Here is a 24,239-nt window from a genome sequence, read left to right on the forward strand (position 1 = left end):
GCTTAGCAAATAATCCCCTTATCTATAAGAGTTTCTAAATAGCTTTTTTTAAAAAAAAAGAAAAAATTAAGTTCAAAGGTCATTTATAGTAAATTTGTAACAGTTCTTTTAAAGTGTAGTGGCTTTTGTTACGTTCCCACCAGTGCAGTTGTGAACAACTCTGCTGGGGGGTTAGGAGTGCAATTAGTTTGACAAAAAATGTCTTGATGTCTCAGGCTGAACATACTAGGCCATGTGAGGGGTCTTGGTCATCCTCAACATTAGACCTATGATGTTTTGAGATGGTCGCTCTAAAAGTGAATGCCAATAGCAAATTTTTGAAGCACTATTGGTAAACTTACTTGGGATCAAATGTTCTTAAATTTATTTTAAGTACTGATAATATACTTTTTTTTTTTTTCCCCAAAGAAAGTTGAGAGCCTATCTGAAACAAGGTGCTGTAGATATTATTATTCTCGACTTCTTTTTAGTATCCCCTTAGTGTTACGTGAGAAGAAAAAAAAGAGATGGGCTTTATAGAATAAACTAAGGAAAAAAATAATTGCTTGAAATCACTACCTAACCATTGTAGGAGTAAAATAATAAACACTGCTTGCTGGTGTTATGCAGTGAGAATCCCCAGGGAGTGGAAATCTTATAATGCACTAGAGATCTTTTAGTAAATATAAATTCTGTAGCTTTATAGAATGTAGTCTCCAACTAAATTCCTATAAAGAGATTAAAATACTGAGTATGTAGAACACTGTCTGAAAACAATTGCAGTTTAAAGAAAAATTGTCATGAGAAAAAGATCTTAGTTATAAAAATGCTAACACTGTACCCTGGAAAAATCCTTCAGAACAAGTAAAAAAAAAAAAAGAACTGAAATATTGCCAGAAATTGTCTGTGAAACTTTATCTCTCGATGTGAAAATGGATATAATTTAATGTTATTTAAATTCTCAGTTAACTGATTTTTAAATGACTTTCGTCCTACTCCCTATTTTGTAAATTTTTCTCCTTTTATGGAGCACTGAAATACCCTCCCCATCTGCCTTTCATTTGCTTTTGTATTTTTTTTTTTTTTTAATGCACCAAATTCTGGGAGGGAAAATCAGAAATCATGTAAGTTCAGTGAGGAAGCCACATCCGTTAAAATACACTTTGACTGAAGTGACTGAAACAATGTGTAATTCATAGTATAAGTAAAGTTGGAAGAGTTCTAAATCCCTTCGTTTCAGATATCAAAGAAACGTTAACTCCACTTCGCCCCCACACACTCTCATACAAATGTTTCAATAACAAAGAAATCTTTAAAAGTATTACTTTTAAAATAGATTTGGCATTGAAAGATTGTTCTGTTTGAATTTCTGCTGAGCCAACTTTGTTTCTGAGTATAAAAACAATACTGAGTCTACAACAGGTGGAACAATGAACTGATCAAATATTTTCAGGACAAAAATATTAGACTATTTTGAAAGCTAAAAAAGAAAGAGAGTGCAAAATATGACCTGTAAACAGTTTCTCTTGAAAGCACAACATGACAAGTTGAAAGGAACGAGAACTTTTCCTACCTGTAGCTGTTGTGCGGATCAGGAAGTGTAGCTTTTTTCCGATTACAATCTTCCATGGCTTAGCTTGGCTTCTGCATTTGAATGTTAAATATGTAAGAATGCCTTGTTTAGCTTGGGAGTTTGCATGACCTCTTAATGAGACACTGTAGTTAGTGTCATTGGGTATTAAGGCATCATGTGACCGTACATGAAAATAAAATCCTTTACAGTTTGCATTTAATACTTCCTAGAATCTGTAACCCTTTACCTGCAAGCTGGATAAAAATCTGATAGAGCTTACTGTTTTCTGGTCAGGGGTAGAAAAAGGAGAAGAGGAAGAACATGTGCCAAATAACTCCTTTTCCTCTGGGACAGTCATTTACAATGACCACAGCATAGTCTGAGCCCATCAGTGTATGAATGATATAATTTGCATATTTTTAAAATTTAATTTCCCTACATCACAAACAGCGCTGGAAGGATTTGAAAGTTCCAGTGTTACATCAGGTGGTTTTGCATAGCAATGGCAATTAATCCGTGCTCTTCGGTGTGATGCTCTATGGAGGAACTCTGCTTTAAGGTATATTTGCAGGCATCGCATCACATTTACCTGTGAAAGCTGCTGACTTTCCTGGAATCATTTTGGTTTAGGGGTGATGTTTCCAAAAGTGATATGAAAGACTTTCTGCTGCTACAATCCAGTTAGGAGAGTGTTCCCTGTGCAGGAGGAGAAATTTAACTTAAGCAATGTCTGTAAACATCTGGGTCAGATGCTTCCCAGATGTAATCTGTAAGGTGTATCGATGTAACTGGAAAAAACAACAACCAACCCATCAACAACAAAGAAACCCCACACAAACAAAACAACAAAACCAACCAAACAGAAACCCAAAACAAAACAAAAAACCTCCTGGAAAGAACTGGCACTAATATTGCGTCATCTGACTGCATGTGTCACAACTGGGGGTTCCAAAGCAGTGCTAGAAGAACCTACTCAGTAGTACTTTGGAAATGTTCTACTAAATCCTTTGTTTGTTTGTGGTGTTAAGCCTCACGGCAGCAGTTACATGAAGTTTGGCTACTGTACGAGCAGGTGTGTGGGGGATTGCATCCTTGCTTTCCTCATAGAAGATCTGGGCTGGAGTCCTGCTTGCCTTTCACATGCAAAGTATCCTCCTAAAATCCCACTTCAGCGGTGGGCTGGGTTTCCTGTTGTGCTTCCCCTCACATGTGCAGCAGTGAGCTGAAGCTGAGGCTGCCAAACTCATGTCAGCAGTGGGCTGAGAACAGAGACTCAGCTGCGCCACCCTGCCCCAGCCTCCCTCTGCCCAGCCGTGCGCCCCAGGCTGACACAAATTAGTAACAGCTGCTGTGGGTATGCTTATTTTAAGCAGAGAGCTATGTCATAACATAAAGGCCAAATATTCTTTACAGTCTGTAAGCCAGATAACTGCAAAACTCTGCATCAGCTCTTTGCCAGACTTTTTTTTTTTTTTTTCTTTTTATTCCTGCAAATTTTTACCTTTAGCTGAAAATGGACTTCAAGGGCCAGGAAATGTCTTATTACGAAAACTTGACTAAACTTTCCCAAAGGCTCTCTGGTCAGTAAGTAAAGCATTGTCAAGCTCACATATCCCCAAGTTGTTAGAAGAGGTGAGGAAGAGGGGCCACCTCTGCAGTGGGGAGTGTGATGCTGTGTGCAGACCCACACATGGCACATGCTCTATACCCAGCTCACAGCCCTGTCAAGCTGGAGCCAGCCCCCATGGGCCTGCTCTGCAGCCATTGAGATTTTGCCATTACCCTCATGGTGGTTGGGCTGAGCTGAGAGATCACTCAGGTCAAAAGCTGTGCTGTAGGCCAGAAGGCTGCTGGAAGCAACTCTGGGGGCTTCTTCCCCCATTCTCCTAATACCTGGCCTCCTTGTCAGACCCTTTTCAGGCCTACTGTATTTTTGACACCCCACAGATTATTAATTCTCACGCTTTCTGAAACACACACCCAGTATTTCTGCAGTAGTAGAGAAATTCTGCCCCAGCCCCTGCTGTCCCAAGCGTGCTGTGCTCCTGTAGTACTGTCCTGAAACGTTTTCTATGAATATGTGCAAACTGCTGGGATCTTTTCAGGATGATCTTTTGGTCAGGTTTTGACAGACATGTCCTGCATGAAGTGATGACTTGTCTCACCAATCCATAGCACACAACCATGGGTGTAACATTTTTTTCAAAGGAAAAGCAGTCAAGATGGGCATGTTCCTGTGTAACCTCATCTAAGTGTTCCTGCACCGGCAGGCGGATTGGACTAGATGATCTTTTGAGGTCCCTTCCAAACCCTAACATTCTGTGATTCTGTGATTCAGCCTGCAGAAATCCTCTTTTTCCTCTGATCTCACTCTTGTACCTCAGTTGGCTGTTTTGGCTGAGGTTTTCTGGATAATGTTCCTGCTGAGATAGAAGTCTGCCTTGAAAAATTACAGCCCAAAAAGTTAACTTGCAACTTCAGATACTATTGTCAGCAGAAAGTGCTGGGCAATTAACTAACAGACAATGGAATAATGGAGACAAACAGCAGCAAACTATCCTGTTGCTTTCAGGATGTTGTTTTCATCTGTGCTACAGTGTGTCTGTATTTTTGTTTGGTCTCTCACCTTGCAAGTGTGTATATTTCACTTCAAATACGCTGAATAGATCTGTCTTAGTCTAGAAGATTTCTCACATGCACTGAAACGCGTTTGGAATCAGACCTGTGACATGAAGGCAGGGAGATGACTTTATTTATCTCTGTTACATGCTATGTAAAAGTAAGACCCGCGCTGGTGTGGCAGTATTGTGTGGTGAAAGCTGTGACAGCGGGAACATGTGAACATGCCTTAAATTTGCTGTTGTATCCCTGTGAAGCTGGAGATGGAATGGTGTGCTGCTGAGAGGGCAGGTGCCGCAGGCAGAGGCTCTGCCGTGGCTGGGAACGTGATGGGAGCATCACCCACCCTGGCGAGCGGGAGCATCGTGGGCCTGGGATGATGGGGCAGTGGAGGCAGGGAGAAGAGCTTGCTAGGGGCAGATTTTAACAGTCACTGTGGGAACCACTTGCGATTTTAACAGCATGTTCCTTTGTACTGGGCATCTTGGGAGAATGTTTCCTTACGTTCTAGTTATTGGCCCATGTTTTCCAGTGAATTTAGCACTGCATAACTGGTCCTCAGTAGTGAAAGTCCCTTTTACACAGAAGGATGGTGGTGCAAACTGCCCCTTCTGGAGAAGCACATGGTAAAAGGCCTCATCCCACCCTGTGAAGGATCGTGATGACTATTCCTTGAGCCTTTGACCTCCCTCTTGAAACTGTGAATTGAGACCCACAGTGAGAGCATCACTTCACTTCATGTAAGTCAGGGACTGTCTCCAAAATGGAAGGAATGGTGTTCAGTGAACAGGCTGGAAAGGTAAGCCACAGGAAAAAAATGCTGCCCATCACTCTCCTGCAGCAATGGGCTGTTCCAGAAGAGATATCAAGTAACATCCGTAACAGGCTACAAGAACTTTGAAATAGGTCGTATTTGTAGCATAAATGCCTGGTAATGACTCTTAATAACAAATTCTTGATAACCAAAACTATTCAAATGCCCTAGACCACATTTGGATTATTACATAATCAATTTTATGTTACATTTAAAAATGTGTGAAAAAATGTCTTTGGTTTTACAATTAAAAATAGATTTCAGAATTCTGTAATTTTGCAGTGTTAATTTTTATGTTAGAACAGGTATATTTTAATCCTTAATCAACAAAATAAAACAATGCAGATTGTTGCTACTAGCCTAATGGTAATGACCCAAAGGATCCATTTTATGATGTATCATCCAGACACACACAAGTTTCTGACAGAGGGCGAAATCTCAGGATTTTGAGCTGATCTGCGGCTGAAATAGTCCCCCCTGTCTATGAACACCATTTTAGCAATGGATTTTTATTTAAGTTCCCTTTGCTAGTGGCTGAATCTTCTCTTTCCACATGTTTATGAACTGGGCTTGAGTATGCAGCATGGAGAACTCAGGGCTACAGAACCACTGAAATCCTCATGCTTTCTGAATGCCTTTTCCAGGCTACATGTTAACTCACATTTTGATGTTATCTGATAATAACGTGAATCTGATAATAACGTGAAAGAAGTTGAATGGCCACAGGCTGCATGACATGAAGTCACGGGCCGTGCATTCCCCAGCTGTGCTGCAAAGGAAATGACTGATAAAAATATTTTTTCTAGCTGACCTCCGGCTTACCTTTGCCTGCCAAAGAATTTCCGGCTAATTCCCCTCTAAAGCTTTCTTGCAGCTACAGCCTATTCCTAGAATCTTCCGTGTCAGAAAATATGAACCCCATCTGAGCCTGTTTGTTGATGCACTTTAGATGAAGAATAAATGAAAGGTTTGTTCTAGATACACAAATAGTGCTCCTTAAAGGAAAGTAAATTACTCTATTCCTTTGTAGGGACAGAACAGCACTTGGCATTTGCATGGCTCATTATCAGAAAAACTACTTTGTCCCTGTACCACTGCATAGACATACCCGGGGACAGAGAAGTGAGGGGCTGCGGAGTGCTCACTCTTGCAGTAGCAAGCATTTGGACACTGAGCAGCCTAATGTCATTCAGGAAGCTGTGTCTGCTGCTTAGGCTCAGGGTGAGGGGTCTGACCGCTGAGAAAGATTCAAAAAGCTGGAAAGCTGAACGAGATAGTTTTATCTGTTAAGACCTAGATAAACTATAAGGAGGGCTAGGACTTAAAGAGCATCCTTCAATGCGATTAGGAACCCTATACTTGGCTGAAGGGTTTAAGTGTATTAGGAGTCATGTTCATGTTCACCTTTCTCATTGTTTTACAATTAAGAAAAATAGTAGTGCTGCCCTGTTCTTGCTGTCATTGGTTAGGACGTAAAAGACTAAGGTTCAAAGCAGGAAAAGAACACCCATGACTTTTTATATACAGCATCACTGCTTTCAGTGATGCTGTATAAAATATATAATATATAACCCCACTGGGAGTGGGATTTCAGGTGCTCCGCTCTTTTCTGTGCTTTCTACTGCGTGGGTTACACAAGGCTTCGTGTCTGTTGATTTGCACACTGGCAGTACGCCATCTAGTCATAAACAGCACCTAAGCATGGATTTTTCTGGTGAATCTTGTTGTTTTGTGAATGCTTGATTTTGTTAACTGAAGTGGGAAAAATACTGGAATTTTTCCTTACAAATATAGCCCTTAAAAATTATTTATGTATGAGTTAATGGGAGCTGCAAATGCCTTGTGTCCCTCTGCCAGGGTGAAATTTCCTTAAAATTAAGGGACACGCACAAGCCCGTTTCCATAGTTTATTAGTACAAACAATGCATACACAAGACTGTATATTGTTTGAAGACTGCAATATATTTCTAATTTAACAACTCTGTAACAAAATTTAACTAAATTTGACATTTATGAAAATATAAATCTCTGAGTGGGCAGGTTTTCCCAACAATACAAAGTTTACATAAAAACATTCAATATGATCTATTAGTTGCAAACAAGTTAGGAAAAATCATTCAAGTCACTTAATATACTATATTGGCTTGTACACTGAACATTCACACACTACATTAAGTTCTAGCTTAGCATTCATTTCTTGGAAACTAGTGGCATTGAGTTCTGATTTTAAAAATAAAATTCTTTTTGTTTTTTTAAATAATTTGAAAATATTTCCACAGATGTGCCATCTGTAAGATACGTAAGGAGGGAAAAATCTTCTTATCCTTTCAGACGTTGTCTAGTATTTTTTTTACTTGGGCAAAATGTAATTGTTTTTAAAGCATTTGTCATAATTTCACAATTTCTGCCTTGAAACTGGTAAAACTGTACAAAAGGCTCAGAATAGTTCTAAAGCAGAAAGTGAAGCTTTTAAGTATGTGGAAGTAAGAAAAACTCATTACAAATTGGATCAGTAAAGGTCCTTCAGACAGCCTTTACATTTAGTCGAGTATTTCAGCACATATACAAGCAGTCCTGGTGTGTTTGGTCATCTGATCTGTATTTATGATGAGAAAGAACAGAAATTATAGTGAGGCAAATGTTATCAAGATTAATAATTCATGGCATGTCTGAAAACTGTTAAGATTACTTTGGGGACATAGGAGATACTTCTGACTTTCTTACAACAAAATGGATAGTAACCTTTTAACATAAAGAAATCAATCTGTTCAACTGTTCATCTGTAATGCTGTTTCTCTTTTAAACAGCTTTCATTACAACCTGTACTAATACACACTGTGAAGACAAAAAAATTCCCCAAACCAAAAATAAAATCCCAAGCCCTATATTCCTTGTATGATCTAGGTTTTTATCATTGTTACCACAATACAGAAACCTGAAATCCCTGCATGCAATTAAAAAAAAAAAAAAATCTTTCAGTCCATTCACTGAAGTGAACAAATCACATGTTGACATGTTAGCAGCTGACTGGTGCCTACTCCTTTCAATCCAAAGATTAATCCCAATTAAAAAAAGAAAAAAGAAAAAAAAGGTAGGTATTTTTAAAATTATGATGGAATGTATCAAGTGCTCCAGGTTGGCAGGTGATATCTTGTCATTGCACCATCAAGCAGAAAAACACGTTTTTGCAAATGAGTATAAACTTGGCTGTTAGCTATAGACCCATCTAGGTGACTTGGTATATAAAATAGTGGTCTGCCTTTTCTCACTGATTATGTGGAGCTTTAGTTCAAAGTTAAAACAGTTTGTTGACCCCAGATAAGATCACCTAACTTCTGTAATAGCATAACAATTTTTATAGTATTGCTACAAATTTTTAATCAAGGCCATGGTGAAATCCTGGACAGAACCTTGTATTCCGAAATTTAAAAAAACCCTGCAGCCCATTTGCTTCATGTTTGCTGTTTTTGTTTACAGAAATGCAAGAATATTTGTCGAGGAAAAAAACAGCTGGTCTGCCCTCTGCTGTTTGTCTGTCTTCCAAGAAATGCACTGATTTTTATGTTACTTCAGTAGGCAAATCTAGGCATGTATACTATTATCCAGATAAGCTAGTCCCAACGGTTACTCAGTTGTCAGCAGCAAAGCTGTGTCCTCTGCAATCTATGGCTGAGCACACTCTCTCATAGCAATAGTTGTGTTTTTTGGTTGGTGTTGCTTCACTCACCTCAGGCTCTGTAACTGTAATGGGGCTGTCCCTTGCAAATACTTCCGTCGATTCCCTCCAAATGCAGTCTGCAGTCACTTTGAAGCTATAATTGTGACATTTTGGCCTAATCACCTGTGTTGTGTTGTTGAAAATCTGACGACTGTTTGAAGTAGCAATTTTGATTTTCAATGCAGCGTCGACTCGATCCACTACAGTGTAAGTACCTATACTTCCGTCATCAAATCCAATAATGATATTTAAATGTCTCTGTGACAGTGCAAGGAAAGTGGGGGTTTTATAAAGAGAACAGGCACCGATGTTTTTGCCATCCGCTAGCCTCATTACTATTAAACTAGAGACTGCACCATTGTCATCATCTTCTTCACTGTGAAAACAGATGTACACAAGATAGCGGCCATCCCGAGACAGCCTCTGCCGCCAGATGATACCTGGAGCGTGAACTACACGAAGTTTTCCACTGTATAAATCAAGCACATTGATGTTCTCATCACCACGGGTTATAATTCCTAGCTTCCCATTTGGGGATATTTCAAAGTCTTCCAAATTTTTTAAGAAATTTGTAGGCAATTGTACACGTCTGCAGATGACTTCCTCTGTTAGGCTCCAGATGTTCACAGTCTCAGTAGATGTTATAAATACTATAATATCTGGGCAGTCTGGTATCAGTTTAATATCCACAATGCTTGCACCATCATCACAGCAAAACTTCTTGGTTATACTGCCTGTCCAGAGACTCACTGCCAACACTTTATTCTTTGCCATTCCGACTACAAATGTATTTGCAGTTGTAATAAATGCATTCTGTAAGGCAACTAAAATATTGCAAACCCTGTGTCCTGTAGCCAGTCGCCAGACTCTGGATGCATTTTGCTCACAGAGAGAGACTACAAATTGATCATTATGAGTAATCATTAGCTCTGAGATTTTTTGTCCATTAATGCGAAAGATATTTTCGCCACTAACTGTGTGCCATACGTACTGGCTGCATTTATCATCTGATGTAACCATTATCTCTCCAGATGAGGTTAGCACACAGTTTTCAACAATACCTTCATGCTTGAACACAGCTTCAATAAATCCAGTGCTGAAGTTCCACTTATGGACAGAATCTGATCCATCCAATGTGTATATTAATTCACCTCTGGCTGGCAACACCAGTCTTTGGATAGGCTTGCCAGATTTGTCAATATTGGACATAGCAGTTATGATGTCTATATCCCAAATAGAAAGGACACCACTGGTGGATAAGGATAGCAGCATGTTATGATGATTTGATTTAATTAGCCTGACTATAGTTCCTGAGATTTCCTGTAAGCTTGCCATACACTGTCCTGTATCTCTTCTCCAAACAAAAATGGCTGAGGTATTTTCCATTGAAGCAATTATACAATTGCCATTTTTGGACAACACGGCAGATATAAAGCGCTCATTGTGTTTAGCTCTGAACTTCTCAGCCACCTTCCACACATGAGTGTCAAGAAGTTCAATGCTGAGAGCCTTACAAATTAAAATTGCACTTTGGTCTTGAGAAAGCTCTATGCTGACAACTTCAGTGTCTTCCCTCCTGCAGTCAAAGTCATCTGTAAGCTGGGGATTTGCAATTTCCTCCGTATTCCAAACAGAGAGGCTACCCTCATTGTCCACCATCACCATTTCTTGGGCTGTGTTCAGAATGAGAAGGAATTTCACAAATCCACTGGAAAATTCAGAGGTCACAGTGGCCAGCTTCTCTCCACTGCCCAAGTGAAATATGGTGGCGGTGTTCAAATACTGTCCGCAGAATGCGTAAACTCCGTCTGGAGAACACTGCACACAGGTCACTTCATACCAGCAGTGGAAGTGATAGAGAGGCCAACCGTAAAGCAGATCTATCACAGTAACGTCTTTGCTGGCCTCCAGCCAAGCAAGGGCATGGTTGACTGACAATGTAAAGCCGTTTATAAAACTGGAGCCTCCCCCAATTCCACAATGTTTTGACCCCTTAATTTCTACCTCAGACAGAAGACAAGAATTTACGTTATCGTATATCAAAAGAGTATTTTTTGTTGTAGCCACTACAAGATACTTCTCATCACTAGTAAGCTTCATTCCTAAAATAACAGATGGAGCTGTTGTAATCTGCCTTAGTAACTGGCGGGTCTCTACATCCCAAGTGCTGATGGAGCCATTTTCTAAAGCAGCAATAATTGTGCTGGGATTAAAAGTTGGCAAAATTTCGGTGACGTGCATGTAGCTGGATGACAGCGGCAGGCGCTCTGGGCTGTAAGTCACATCCATGGAGGAATGCAAAGGGACGATAGAGCAGTATTTGGGCCCGTCCTTGTCACATTCTAAGAGGAGATGTCTGAGTTTGGGCAATGAACTTACTACTGGGAGAAGCCTCTGCTGCAATTCAGCAGAGAGTGAACCTGGGTATTTTACTACTTTGAACTTTATACTTCGGAGGGTACTGGCCAGAAATTTCAGCTCCTTTTCTTGTGAGCAGGTGTAAGCCAGTTCTATGTCAGAAAGTGCTTTATCAAACTGCCCTATTCTAATCATGGTGTATAGCCAGCTGAAGTTCATAATGACTCCATACAGAAGATCATCTGTTCTTCCACATCTTGTCAAGTGATGAATAAGCTCTGTCATTTTTCTGTGATTAATAAAAAAGATATCAGGCTCTAATGGATTACACTGAAAGACCCACGGCTGATCAGGTGCCTGCCTGTCAAAAGCAGCCTGATCCATGCAGTGCTTTTCCTCCTCACTCCGGCCTCTCCTGTCATGGTTAGGACAACCATTCAAATATTGGTCATTGCTGTGAAAAGGTTTTCTTCGTCCACCTGACCAAACACCAAGGAAATACTCTGCCATGACTGTGTGCATTTCTTGCACATCTTCTTCATTGTGCAGATACATTTTCTGGGCAATTAGTTGCAAGTGCCTATTTGCCCAAAGAAGCAGCGTTACATTTTTCACCTGTCGCTCTATTAGGTACCCCTGTAAGCCCTCCTTAAGCCTTGCAATGTATATATATGGAATTCTCAGTGGGTTACTTTCTCTGACATTCTCACTCAGTTCATACATAACACTGTTGTCAAGGGCTAAAATATCTTCCAGTTCCATTTCACTCAGGCCAGATTTGGACATAGTGATGTAGCCAAGTGCCCTGGACAACAGTCTTGATCCACACTTGTTTTCCAGTGACCAAAACAACTGCTCTATGCTTTCATGGACAGTGACACAGAGAGAGGACTCATCCACATCTTTGTGAGATCTCCAGTTCCTGACCTCTCTGAAGGTTAGGTTCACAAACATAGGCAGCGTGCACTTGGAGAATGCTTCATTGACGTAGATTTGTTGCCCTGATGTTACTTTTCTTTTAACTCGCAGCAGCTGATGTTTCAGTACTTGGCTACACATCTTTCTGTCCCTTGCAGTCAATTCAATGTAGTTGTCTTCTTCATGAATAAGGCACCTCAGTTTTTGCAGGATCCCATGCTTATTTGGCAGTGTTGACAAAATTATCCGTACTGAACGGGGAAGGTGAATGGGAAGCCACCAGAGCTTCCTACCGTCATCACTATCTGTTAGCTGTTCTAGAGCATCAAATATTATCACCAGTGGCCTGTGGAATGAGGACTCATTCAAGAGATTGATGAACAAGTCCCGAAGATCATGAATCTTTTTTGGGTAACTTTGTACGAGGCAACGATAGTTGACTGCTAATTGTTCACAAATGCTTTGAAGTATATTCTTCAGATCTGTACTTGTTTCAGTGGATCCCAAAAATCTTATAACTACCACAGGGTCGGAATCTGGTCCCATCTCTTCTTGCAACCAGGAATAGGCCTAAAATATGGAGAATAATTTAGTTAATGTCTAAATTAAGCACAGTAAGAGAGTTTATAAATAGTGATTGCATATATATGTAAACCTTTTAAAATGTTACCGGCTGAATGGAAATGCTTTCACCAGCAGCGTTCAAGACTGGTTTGATTTATGTCATTGAATTAAAATCATATCATATGTCATCTTTGTTTAGCACAGACAATATCCCAAAACACTAAGACCCAGATCCACAAAAAGGCTTTTGTCTAAGGGGAAATGAGTAGAATGTAGTCCATAAAACCCAGGGCACTCCTTGCAAAATCTGTGTCTCACTTCTGAAAGTCAGTAGGTAGATTCTCTTAATAACTTCGTCAGACACTGCACAATGTCATCCTTGGTGAGCCAGACCAGCTTGCCACCTAAACTTGTTTAACATCGATTCCCAGCTGAGTATAAATGCATGTCTTGATGGTTTTGGAGGACAGGGATCAGAGTACAGATTGCTCTTTACTCACTGGTTACCTTAATTCCTGCATCACAGAAGCACACTCGGCCTTGGTGTGCCTGTCACTTCTGCTCTTGTGCACTGCCGAAACGGGTAAAAAGTATCTCTTGCTGTTTTTTTGATTAGCACACTCTAAGCAAGTGAGGAACGTGGCTTTAGATCCTCTCAGTCTAAGCAGGCTAACATACTCAGTTCTCTTACTTGCTAAGTCTTCTCACTTCACTGTATTATGGAATATTTTAAAAGAAAAGCGTAACCAGAGTCTCTAGGTTAACTTATGTATGCAGATCTGAAGTGAGATCTTGAGTGACAAATCCCAATTTCATATAAGCAACTAATGTGAAGTCACATTTGGGAAAGATACCAGATTTTAAACATTATTGTTCCTTTCTCCATTTCCTTCTGGCTGATATGGCTGTTTCCCAGCCCACTGTGTTAAATTTGCTGAGCACCCTGCAGAGAAGTCAAAGTTGTGACTCCCAGCTGGAGAATTAGGTTTAGAGATGCCAGCTTGGTCTTTTTTTACTTCTGGTCCTGCCTTGCACATAGTGTTTCACTCATCTCCTTGTAGTACTCAGCTCAATGACTTTAAACAGCATATGTCAGATAACTAAGTACAGGTATTTTTGCCGGTTATTATAGACAGATTAGTAGCAAGTGTATCAGACTAATTCTGGAATAATTTCTGATGAGAACATAAGGTGGCATGACTTGGAAAAACATGTTGTATTTGTGAATAAGACCAAAACCAGCATATGATATTTAGAAAGTTCCAGATTCACAGGACCGTAGTGGAACAAGAAGGAAAGAGATCCTTCTAAAATATACGTTGTTAATTTTAAAATATATTGATTCCTATTAGGTTTTTAAAAGCTCTGATAAAGTCTTTTTGTTTTGGCTAAGTACATGATACAGACACATTATTGAAAGTTAAGTCTTTTTCTGAATATGTGTACAATAATATGCAGAATATACTTTTTATTATTTTTATTTTATATATTAGGGGCTGATATCAGATCTGTTAACAAAAGGAAGAATGAAAACTAAGTTGGCCTTTACACACTAATGCTCCTAACATCACCATATTATGTAAAGTAGTTCTTTACCTTCTTTGCCACTTCGGCTAATAAAAGAGTCTTCCCTGTGCATGGTCCTCCATATATGATAAGAGGGTTAATGTGTCCTATTTTGCTAGGTAGAACGTACTTGTGAACTATGTTTAATGCCTCACATCTATATTCATAAAAAGTGGAGTATGTTTTACATAGCGATGAGTGTTGAAGAACTTCATCATACAGCAAGTCTGTCTCGGTGTCAAAATTCTGCTGCACTGTTGCTTGGATTATATCAATCATGTCTTCATAGAACTGTTTACCAAGTCCTTCGATGTAATGGTTCTCCACTTCTTGGGAGTAGCCCAGTTTCATGTCACAGTGAGTGACAGACGTGTACACTCTCAGATTGGATGATGCGACGATGGTAGGAATGAATTCATCCCTGAGCTTGATTAGTTTCTCATGGGCTTCAGGATCTCGTAGAAACTTCCCAGCTGCATGTACCACATCCATGTATTTTCCCATCTCTGGAATTTTAACAAAACGTTCAATGTTGGCAATTTTCCGAATGTAGCAAACACACTTCTTTAGGAAAGCTGGTGTTTGTTTACCCAAGGCAAAATCAAGTTCATCTTCAATAGCTGAGGATGAAAAGAGAACACGGAGTCTCTGTTATATTTTCTTTATAAACAGTTCACGAACATCCCTCACCCCCAACATGCAGACTCTTAAATGACTGCATCTGTTGTCTGTAAAAAAACAGAAAAAGCACATAAAAATCACTGTGTGCTTTCATAGGGATTTTGGTCTCAAGCAAGCACAATGAGCATTTTTTCCTCTTCAATTTTATGCAAAATGCCAACAGAAATATATTTTCATGTTTTTGGAAAGGTTGATAGAAAAGATAATAAATGAATATACAGAAATAGTTAGTGTGAACATTACCGGAGGAAAGATATCTCTTTGCTTGGCTGTGTTTCATTTTTCCTTTCTCATACAGCAATTTCACAGCAGTCTTAAAAATCTTCTTAATCTCTTCTGATATATCTTGCCATTTATTCTCATTTGTAGAGTTTGAAGAAGATTCCATCTTTTAAAAATATCCATAGTTAAATAGTAGCTGTAATACACACATCTACAACTTCAGAAAGTAAAAGTCTAATATACAAAGTTATAAATAACATAGTAAAATAACAAAGTAAAATAAAATAGTAACAGAGAAACACATACACTAAAAATAAATAGAGTTTAACTTTTTATACTGCAGATAATCATAATGTATTTCTTTTTAGAATTATAAAAGTTAGCTATGTTGAGTATTTTCTGAATTCCTACTGCAGGGTAATGCTAATGCAGTATTTCTCAAGAAGAAGACCAATAACACCTTTAGAGAAGGAGTGTTTTAAGAACCAAGCCTGAAATAATGATAAAAAAGCAGCAGCAATGCTGCTAAAATTATCACTCCTTTAATGAGAAGCAATAATGATAATACTAATAATTTAAACTTGGATTTCAAAACTGAAAATGAGGTTCTTGGTGCGTGTAATTAAGCACCTCATATTAGCTACCATATTTGAAAAATATGGGATTATATGTGATGTTACTTTGTTAATTCATTGCTATAGTAACAGTAATCTTGCTGTCATCAGAGAGGGACTAATATAAATTCACTAATCCTTTCAGATGGCATCTCGCAGATGCCACCATGGAGGTTTCTCTGAGGCAGCTGGTGATCATGGCTGCATTACTGACCGCGGGTGAGCGCTGGAGGGGTCTCCAGTTTTCTGGAGGGTATGACAGGAAAAACAATAGGATAGACTCCCAAGCAACTCTTTCTTGACATATTCAGAGCTATGTATCTTTTATTACTTTCTGTTAGTTTATGAGATGTAGCTCTACGTTAGCTTTAAGTTACGAACATCCTGTGTATCAATAGCTTGAGGAAAGGTACAAAGTTTAATAACAAAAAAGCAAAGCTTTATTCAAAGGGACACTGTGGGCATTAGCAAAACAATGCAAAGTTACAAAACTTGCTCTCTCCCTTGTGATCAGTACTTCAGAATAGCCACATTATACTAGTTAAAACTATTTCTGTGTCTATTTTTTCATGTTTTCAATGTTTTTTTCATGCAACAGAGAAAACATTCTGCTATATGACATGTGAATGCAGTATAACAGTTTAATTTCATTTTCTTGTATAATACAATATGTGCTCAAAATGAAGTGAATACTCTGTTAAGGACTTCATTTTTTGGCCACTGAAATCTGTCCTTAGATATAAAGGATGTGTAGGAGGGTATAACTGAGTTCTGGGTAATATACAGTTTTAGTTGTCATCAATTAAAGACAAATGCCTTTTTCAAAACTGAAAATTAGCAGTGTTAAAAAATCTTCTGTTAGAATACAGTTGATAAGTTAAAAGTATGAGATCTGACTTGGGACAGCAGTAAGCACTTGTTTGACTGTTAAAGAGCTTTCCTGTAATGAGGATACAAGTGAAAATGTGTGTTTCCTCTCACTGAAATCTAGCAAAAGCGTAAGACCAGGGCAGGTATTCCCTATCCCAACATCAGGGAAGTGAAAAGAAATCTGTTCAACTAGCTCCAACATGTTATGAATGTCTACGGTCCACTTGCTCGAGCTGTCACCAGAGGGTGCATTGATGCAGGAGCATGACCTGTTGTGTTCCTTGGTGTTTTGCAGCTGCTCCCTTCACCATGTGTGGGAAAGGAGCATCACAGCACCAGTTGCTCTGGTGTGGTCAAGGCTGTAGCAGCTAATTCAGAGAGAGCAGCAAGTGCCTGGCCCTGGGGTCTGCCCACTGCTGTAATTGATGGAGAAGAATTTTGCAAGGAGATGACTTTAACTTACAGTATTCTGGTAGTTCTTCAACATTTCAGATTTTGGTCTGAGGTAATAGGCTGGTGGCACTGCATTCTCATCCCTGCAGTACCACTCTTCTAAAATCCTTGTCTCTAGCTTTGCCTCCACAGCAGCATCCAGGATCATTTCAAATTCTGCTGACTCAACTTCCCCCGGTATTCGGATGTTCCCGTACTTCTCTCCCAATAGGCCCTGTGTATTTGAAGGAAAGTAGGGATTAATTTTTTCTTTTTAGTTATGCAAAAACTCTACTCAGGATCTGAATTTCATAAAAATCAATGTGGTAATAGTTTAATGACTTTGAAATTACTAGGAAGGGAAACAGATACAATGTCAGATGAATTACTGTTGAGAGTACTGTACTCAGCTGCATCCTACTATGATGACTAAGTAAAATTTCAAGTAGATTCATTGTCTTTCTTAATATTAGCTGGTAATAAAAATACACAGGCATTCAGAAGAAGAAATTAAAAAATACCCAACACGCTTTCAGGACACAGTATTGACTCATGTTTAATTGATTCTTGTTAGTCACAGGCTGGCATTAATCTCACATGCAAAAGTGGATGTGGAAATCCTTTTCTCTGGACTCAGGATAAGGATGCATCTTGGGGTTCTTTACCTCTTGGTTTTACTCTTAGCTTCCACAGTAATGGAACAGAAGATTTTATGTTCTGTTTGATCAAAATTCACATGATGTTTTATACAGCTCATATGGGTATTATTATAATGTGGCTTATACCAGCAATACCAAGGATCAATGTTGTAGAGCCACAAGCTGCTTTGCTGTCTCATATTCCCTTGCTGCAAAAATGTTCAATGTCTTTGCCCCAGTAGCTGTACACTGAGTGAACAGTGGGGCAAGGGAAAAGAGTTTGGATCAAATACCAAATAGAAATATTAGCACTTAAATGCATGTCTCTAGCATAGAGACAAAGAGACAAAGGTGTGTGGAAGCCAGTTCTTAAACTGTGGTGCAGGAGATTTTTCACCTTCAAAACTGAGGATTAAAATTTTGGTTGTGATGCTCTGAATACATTTTTAAAAAATTTATTTCCACAGTTTGCTATCCGTAAATATTTTATGCAAAAAGGCATTGGGAAAAACTTTACAGAAGATAAGAGTTGCAGGACATTCTGGGATTCTTTCAACAAAATTTTTCAACTTCGTGATCATCAGATTAATTCAGCATTCCAAGCTTGTTCCCCAGAAGTCAGGGAGAACTCCCACTTTGTTTAAAGTAGGATTTTTTAATTTCTTTCCTCATTTAAATGTATTCAGTAAAGATTTTGAGTTAATGAGGAGTACTTAATGTGGAGAGGAACTAACAGTATCAGCATCTTGATTTGAATCAGTAAGATCTCTTAGTAAAGTAATGCTAATGCAAATACAGTAGTACCCTAAAAATGTAAATGACCTGGTTTGTAAATAATAAAAATCTAAATATTCATTATTTTTAAAGCACTTATCATAATGAGAAACTGTTTTAAACTTTTCATGTTGTAACTAAACCCTGAAAATCAGTAACTGATGATGATGAAGCCTGCCTCACCATTTACAAAGGCTGCAGACCCCTTTTCCGTATCCTGTTGTGTCGGTAGAAGATGCTCAAGCAGCTCACCATGCCGGATGCTGCAGCCTGGGAGCAGAGACGTCTGAGCAATGCATGCAAACACCTTCCAACCTCTTTCAGGCAAAACCACCTTGGTCAGCGCAGCCCACGGCTCACGTGTGTCAAGTAACCTGGCTGTTTTTCTCCTGGAGCAGACTGGGAGGAGCTCACATCAACTACCGTGCTGGCTCTGATGGCAAGCGGCTGGCACCCTCCAACAGAGGAGCAGTGACAGGAATGCTGGCCCAGGTTGCCCAGAGAGGTGGTAGATGCCCCATCCCTGGAGACATCCAAGGCCAGGCTGGACAGGGCTCTCACCAACCTGATCTAACTGAAGATGTCCCTGCCCATTGCAGGGGGCTTGGACTAGATGACTTTCGAAGGTCCCTTCCAACCCAAACTATTCTGTGATTCTATGACAAAGAGCTGATGGACAGGAACAAGTCCATGTCTGTCCACAGCTTAGGAGAAATGAAAGAATGTAGAATTGTGATAGTTCATATAGTCCAGATTTCATTCTCTGACAAGTCCCAGCACCCAAGTCCTTCAAGGAGCTGCTCCAATAGAGAGGCATTAGGGGAAAGACGGGTTTGCCTGGCTGCCCATTCATATCCCATGGTAGCTTCATTCAGGGTGCACATCAAGGAGTCAGGAGGAAGGAAAAAATGTGTTCAGTAACTAGAATTAGATAACTTTTAATTAAATGGTCCAGTATTTTCATTATGTGAATTTATTTTTTCTATGTGATCATTCTGACTATCAGACTATTCTGACTATAGAGAAAGCTACGTTGCTTCACATAATGACATAACCAGAGAAAATTTCAAAGTTTTCATTGTTATGATCTACCCAAAGAGCCCTATAATTTTGGAACTCTGAAGCTGCAGAGGTTAAACAAATATAATATAATTTTCCTTCTTTATATAAGTGAGGTTAATAATTCATATCAGGCTGAATTGCAAGCCTTTGCACATTCAGATTGATGTAGAAATCTCATAAATTTCTCTCAAAGGAGCTTTGCTATGCAAGTTTTGCAATTACCTTGTATAGCAATTATTACTTGAAATTCATTAGGCTGCATTTTTTCAGAATTTAAGTCCAGTGGATTCAATAGACAGTTGCCCAAGCAAAGATCAATAGCGGGGCCCTTCATTAACAATACTAAAATGTCAACATTAAAATAACTGGGTTTAATGTACTGCATTTAATCAACTAAATTTGTTTTGGAATTATTCTGTGTACTTTTCTGCTTCTCTGGTACAGTTTGTGCTGTTCTCTCTCTACTATAGGTAAATAACAAAAGGCAATACTTTAAAATGAAAAGACAGAATGTTTTTTTACTTGTACCTTATCTGTCATTGCAACAGACATTATGTAAATAATCCTGTATTAGGGATCATCCTCCTGGCTACTAGAGCAAAACACAATAAAAAGGAACTTTGATGTGATCAGAATACTAGAATCACTGTGGATGATGAGCTTATAAATAAAACAGAGGCCTATGCAAATACTATTTGAAAGCCTGACAGCAGAGGATATATGTTACCATGGTGTACCTTGGTGCTGCAGACAGCATTGCTAATATTTTGCTATTAACAGAAGTCTAGCATTAGTTGGGGGAAGAACAGAAATACAAAGAAGAGGAATCACACATACAAAAGAGTGTCCTCCATTTGGGATAATGGCAATGAGCATCCTTAAACCTTAATAAACAACAAAATAAGCCGTGTATCACTTTACTTTGAGGTATTTATCCTCTTCTTGCTTGGTTGTGGTTTATGGAGAAGTTTTAAGGTTAATCTTAAAAGATGATGCATGCACAGAGCTAGGGAGGAAAGAAAAAAGGAACTGTGGAGGAAAGAGAAGTCTGAGCAACTGTATGTTGCACTGCAAGGTGCAAACCTCAGTCTAGTTTGTTATCACTGACATCTAGTGCTTAGGAGAGCTTGAAGCTAACAGCTGTACCAAGAAAGGAACACATCAGATGCACATCATTTAAGGATCTAAATGGGCTAGGACAGTTAGTTTTAGAGCTTAAAAAGTGGACCATGGCCCAAAGAAGGCTGCAGAGGCCATGTCAGGTCCCCACTGCTACGTACTTTTTGTGTGAGAACTGCTTGGGGAACAAGAGGCAGAATGGTGCCAATCAGTCTGCTGTACCTGTGCTCACCACACACCAGAAAACTACTGTAGGGATTGCGGTAGAAGTCCTGCATACAAGCTGTGTGAGCTGGCCAGGCTGAGAGCACATCCCTGAAACCCGGCTGTGTTTAACTCGGCAATACCCCTTCACATAGACAGAGTGAGCAAGGGCTCCATGTTTTAGCCAAACTTAGGCATTTCTGCAACTAAAGCAAAGTTAAGCAGCAGCTGAACAGAGATTCTGAGGACACTTGTACCTGCTTGTGAACGTGTGCATTTAGAAAGGCAATTATATGAGTTAGTGTCTTTGATATTCTAATACGGTAGAACTGACAAGTAAACAAAGAGAAATAGAAATAGGAGCAGGACAGGGAATAAAAAGAACAGCACTGGAATGAAGAAGGGAATTGATTACACAGGTAGAACCAGCAAATTGTAAATACTGTACTGAGCAGGTCCATCATTTAGAGCAGGGTAATCCCAGGCACTGTACTGCAGTGTGGTTCCTCTCAGTGCTCCAACACAAGTTAGCTGAGGTTCTGGTATTAGTACCTGACTCTGTGTAGCCATTTGAAAAATACTCTGGTAAAAGAAAAAATACTCTGGTAAAAAATTTTATGTGGTAGACAACTCTTCATAGAGTCATTCCTGTGCTTTCCAGTAACTCCAGACTAGCCTAAATCTGCAGCCCAGTTTCACTGGCCACTTAACTGATTGAAACACAACTTCTTTCAAGTTTTCTGGAGAGGACAAAAGTAACTGGTGCTGTTTTTCTAAAGGACTATGCTATTGCACCCCAGTGCTGGAAGTAAGAGGCATGCTGAGTCAGTGCAGCTGTTCGCTACTGAGAGACCAATGCTCGAACGCTGGGTTATGTCACATAAACACACCAGGTCTCTGGGGAACAGTTCTTCACCTAAACACACTTTTCTCGAGATGCGTGGTATGTTCTCCATTAACAGTGCTCATTAGTAAAAAAAAAAAAAAAAAGACTAAGGACTGTAAACAGACTATATGTGTTTGCTGGAATCTTAACAAACTGTTTGTAAGGCTAAATGACAGCCTTAGGACAGGTGCATTTGTACACACAGGCTGTGAAAACTCCATCTTATAGAATCATAAAAAGATAGAATGGTTTGAATTGAAAGGGACCTGAAAGAGGGTCTTTGCACATGAGCTCGTGGGGCGCATTGACAGAGCTTTGAACTAGACATGATGGGGAGGGGGACAATATCAGGCTTGCCTGTGACAAGCTGTGGGATGAGATGCCAAGGTTAGAAGGGCAGGATGCCAGTGAGGGTCCTCAGCTGGTGGCCCTGAGATGTGTTGGCCACACTGAAGCACACTCGAAGTCTTACAGAGATAAGCCAAGGGCTCCTGAGGTAATAGAAGCCAAGAGGAAAACAGTGGTTGAATACCTCAAAGGAATTAAGGGGTATTCCTCTAAGCAGGTGACACTCTGAAATAGCATTTTTCCTCCAGGGGCTTCAGTGTCTGAACTGCATCCATGTCAGAAGCTTGTGCAGCCTCTGGAAATATATGCCTCTCTCTCCATATTCCCTACACATTGAGGTAAATGCAAATTTCTTCATAGAAAAATGAAGTAATGGAATTGAAATGTTGTTTCATACTAAGTCTGCAAATAAAAAAGCTGTTATTTCATGCCTTTATGAAAAATATCACAGTACTCTACAGTAATAACATAAACCTTCAAATTGTGATAACAGCATTACAGCATTTTGATAATTATTATACGAAATTATGTTTTAAAGGAAACAGTAATGTTTACACTATGCTCAGTACCAAGAGACAGTTTTATATGCAGACTTGTGAATCAAAATCTCCCACCTGACAAGTCATTTTCCTTTCATAGTAAAACAACAAATTAAAGATTCATTAGATTGAAAGTGATTGAACTGTTTAAAGCTACCAGGCTGGCAAACATGTATAAAACCCTCAGCAACCATTTGTATCTAACAAAACTTTATAGAATTAACACGGAGCAACCTCAGCAATAGTCTTGTTAGCTTTTTTGAGCCTGAGGCTGAAGTTGCTATAAAATGAAGATTAAAAAATTACTGTTTAGATACAGATGGGAAATATTTTTCCCTCTGATCTTCTTGGTATAGAAAGATGTTAAAATTATAGGCACAGTCACAATAATGACCAAAAGGAGAAACCTAACCAGATTTGGATTTGATATTGATATGATGGATTAATATTGCATCTCATGTAATTAGTTCAGATATCATCACTAAAATGTTTATGAATCCTAATACCATACCTTATATTAATACAGAATAAGGTGAAATTTTAGATATATTTAATTCCAATGAAGAATATTTAGTGGTCAAATAACAGCAAGTTATATTCATTAGTGACTGGTTTAGTTACTCTTTTTTTTAATAGATTATATGTTAACACTTGCAAATCAAGTCATTTGAAAAGTCAGACTTGTAATGTTTTGTGAAGTATTTTCAGATACTTGTCAACGGAAGAGCAACTTTTTTTTTTTTTTTTTTGGCTGTTTTGCCAACACAGAAAGCTTTAGATTCACTGAAAACAGAGTTTTGTACCTGGCGAATGATCTGGTCCAATGATCTTTTGCTGCTTCATGGGCTTCATGGGGTCAGTCCTGCCACTTTTACTTCTTGGTCTTTGTGAAGTTTTGTATGTGACACTGAAGCACATACATATATCCTCTCTGCCTCTTCTTAGAGCAGTCCTGGATTGCTAGCTTTTTGAAGAATAAGCATTCAAGAAATCATCTTTGAAGGAATTAAATCTAACCGCAATTTTCTAACCTAAGATACTTTGGTGTGTCCAGATCTAAGCACCTCTTAATTTGTTTTTGCAAGATCCATGAGTGATTAGGAAGTATTGTTTTCCTCATTCAACACGGGAATTAGTTGCAGGGAATTAATCCTGGGCAGAGATTCCAAGCTGGGGCAGGTACACAGTCCTTAGCTACAACTGGGTAGTGGAAGTTGTTGTTCCTAATTCTCAGCCCTGTCCTTACAGAAACTGCTCACTACTAAAGGAGGACAGTCTTGCCCGCTCATGAACTAGGTCCCGAGCAGCTCACATTTCAGCCTGCTAAATTAACCTAAACTTAAACTGAGATCACTTATTCAAAGTAGAACAGCTCCATTAGGAGAAAGAGGCTATCTCACATTACCGAAGAGTCAGTGAAAGCTTCATGCTCCGGGCTGAAAATTGCCTGCAGGCACTTGACATCAGCATTCATGTGCCACTGAGATGCACCAAGTGTTTCCTCAGCAGCTGCTTGACTTGTAGGGACTTAAGTGCTGTTAAAATGCCTTGGCATGTTATGTTGTTCATCTGTTATCAAGGGTTAGGATAAGCTACTCCCACTGATGTCCAGGAGATGTCCGTCTACCATCTCCATGGGACCTGTGGACTGTAGTCTGGTAGAAACCCACACCATGCCTCACCAGGAGGCATGGGCAGAAAATTGGTGAGGACCAGGGCTGTAGCTTGTGGGTCATAATCT

The 24,239-nt window shown here is 39.3% G+C and overlaps 2 protein-coding genes across 3 annotated transcripts in view; both read right to left on the reverse strand.

The window, feature by feature from the left end:
* PGCKA1 (PDCD10 and GCKIII kinases associated 1) overlaps nucleotides 1-1,677 on the reverse strand; it is a 43,162-nt gene extending 41,485 nt beyond the window's left edge. Inside the window, exon 1 of one of the 2 annotated variants that reach the window (XM_082050288.1) lies at nucleotides 1,553-1,677. The gene's annotated coding sequence lies outside the window, so the exon portion shown is untranslated. The remainder of the gene's footprint in view (nucleotides 1-1,552) is intronic. The other variant, XM_082050289.1, reaches the window with a different exon arrangement.
* A 5,209-nt stretch (nucleotides 1,678-6,886) lies between these two features.
* The window catches only part of NWD2 (NACHT and WD repeat domain containing 2), a gene marked incomplete at its 5' end in the record, with an annotated part of 56,667 nt that continues 39,314 nt past the window's right edge, over nucleotides 6,887-24,239 (reverse strand). The window contains 4 exons of the mRNA XM_082050286.1: nucleotides 6,887-12,549; nucleotides 14,140-14,729; nucleotides 15,034-15,178; nucleotides 16,960-17,163. Coding sequence (XP_081906412.1) covers nucleotides 8,614-12,549; nucleotides 14,140-14,729; nucleotides 15,034-15,178; nucleotides 16,960-17,163 — 4,875 coding nt within the window. The 3' untranslated portion in view covers nucleotides 6,887-8,613. The remainder of the gene's footprint in view (nucleotides 12,550-14,139; nucleotides 14,730-15,033; nucleotides 15,179-16,959; nucleotides 17,164-24,239) is intronic.

Source organism: Streptopelia decaocto (assembly GCF_964273445.1).
Source record: "Streptopelia decaocto genome assembly, chromosome: 4".
NCBI lineage: Eukaryota > Metazoa > Chordata > Aves > Columbiformes > Columbidae > Streptopelia > Streptopelia decaocto.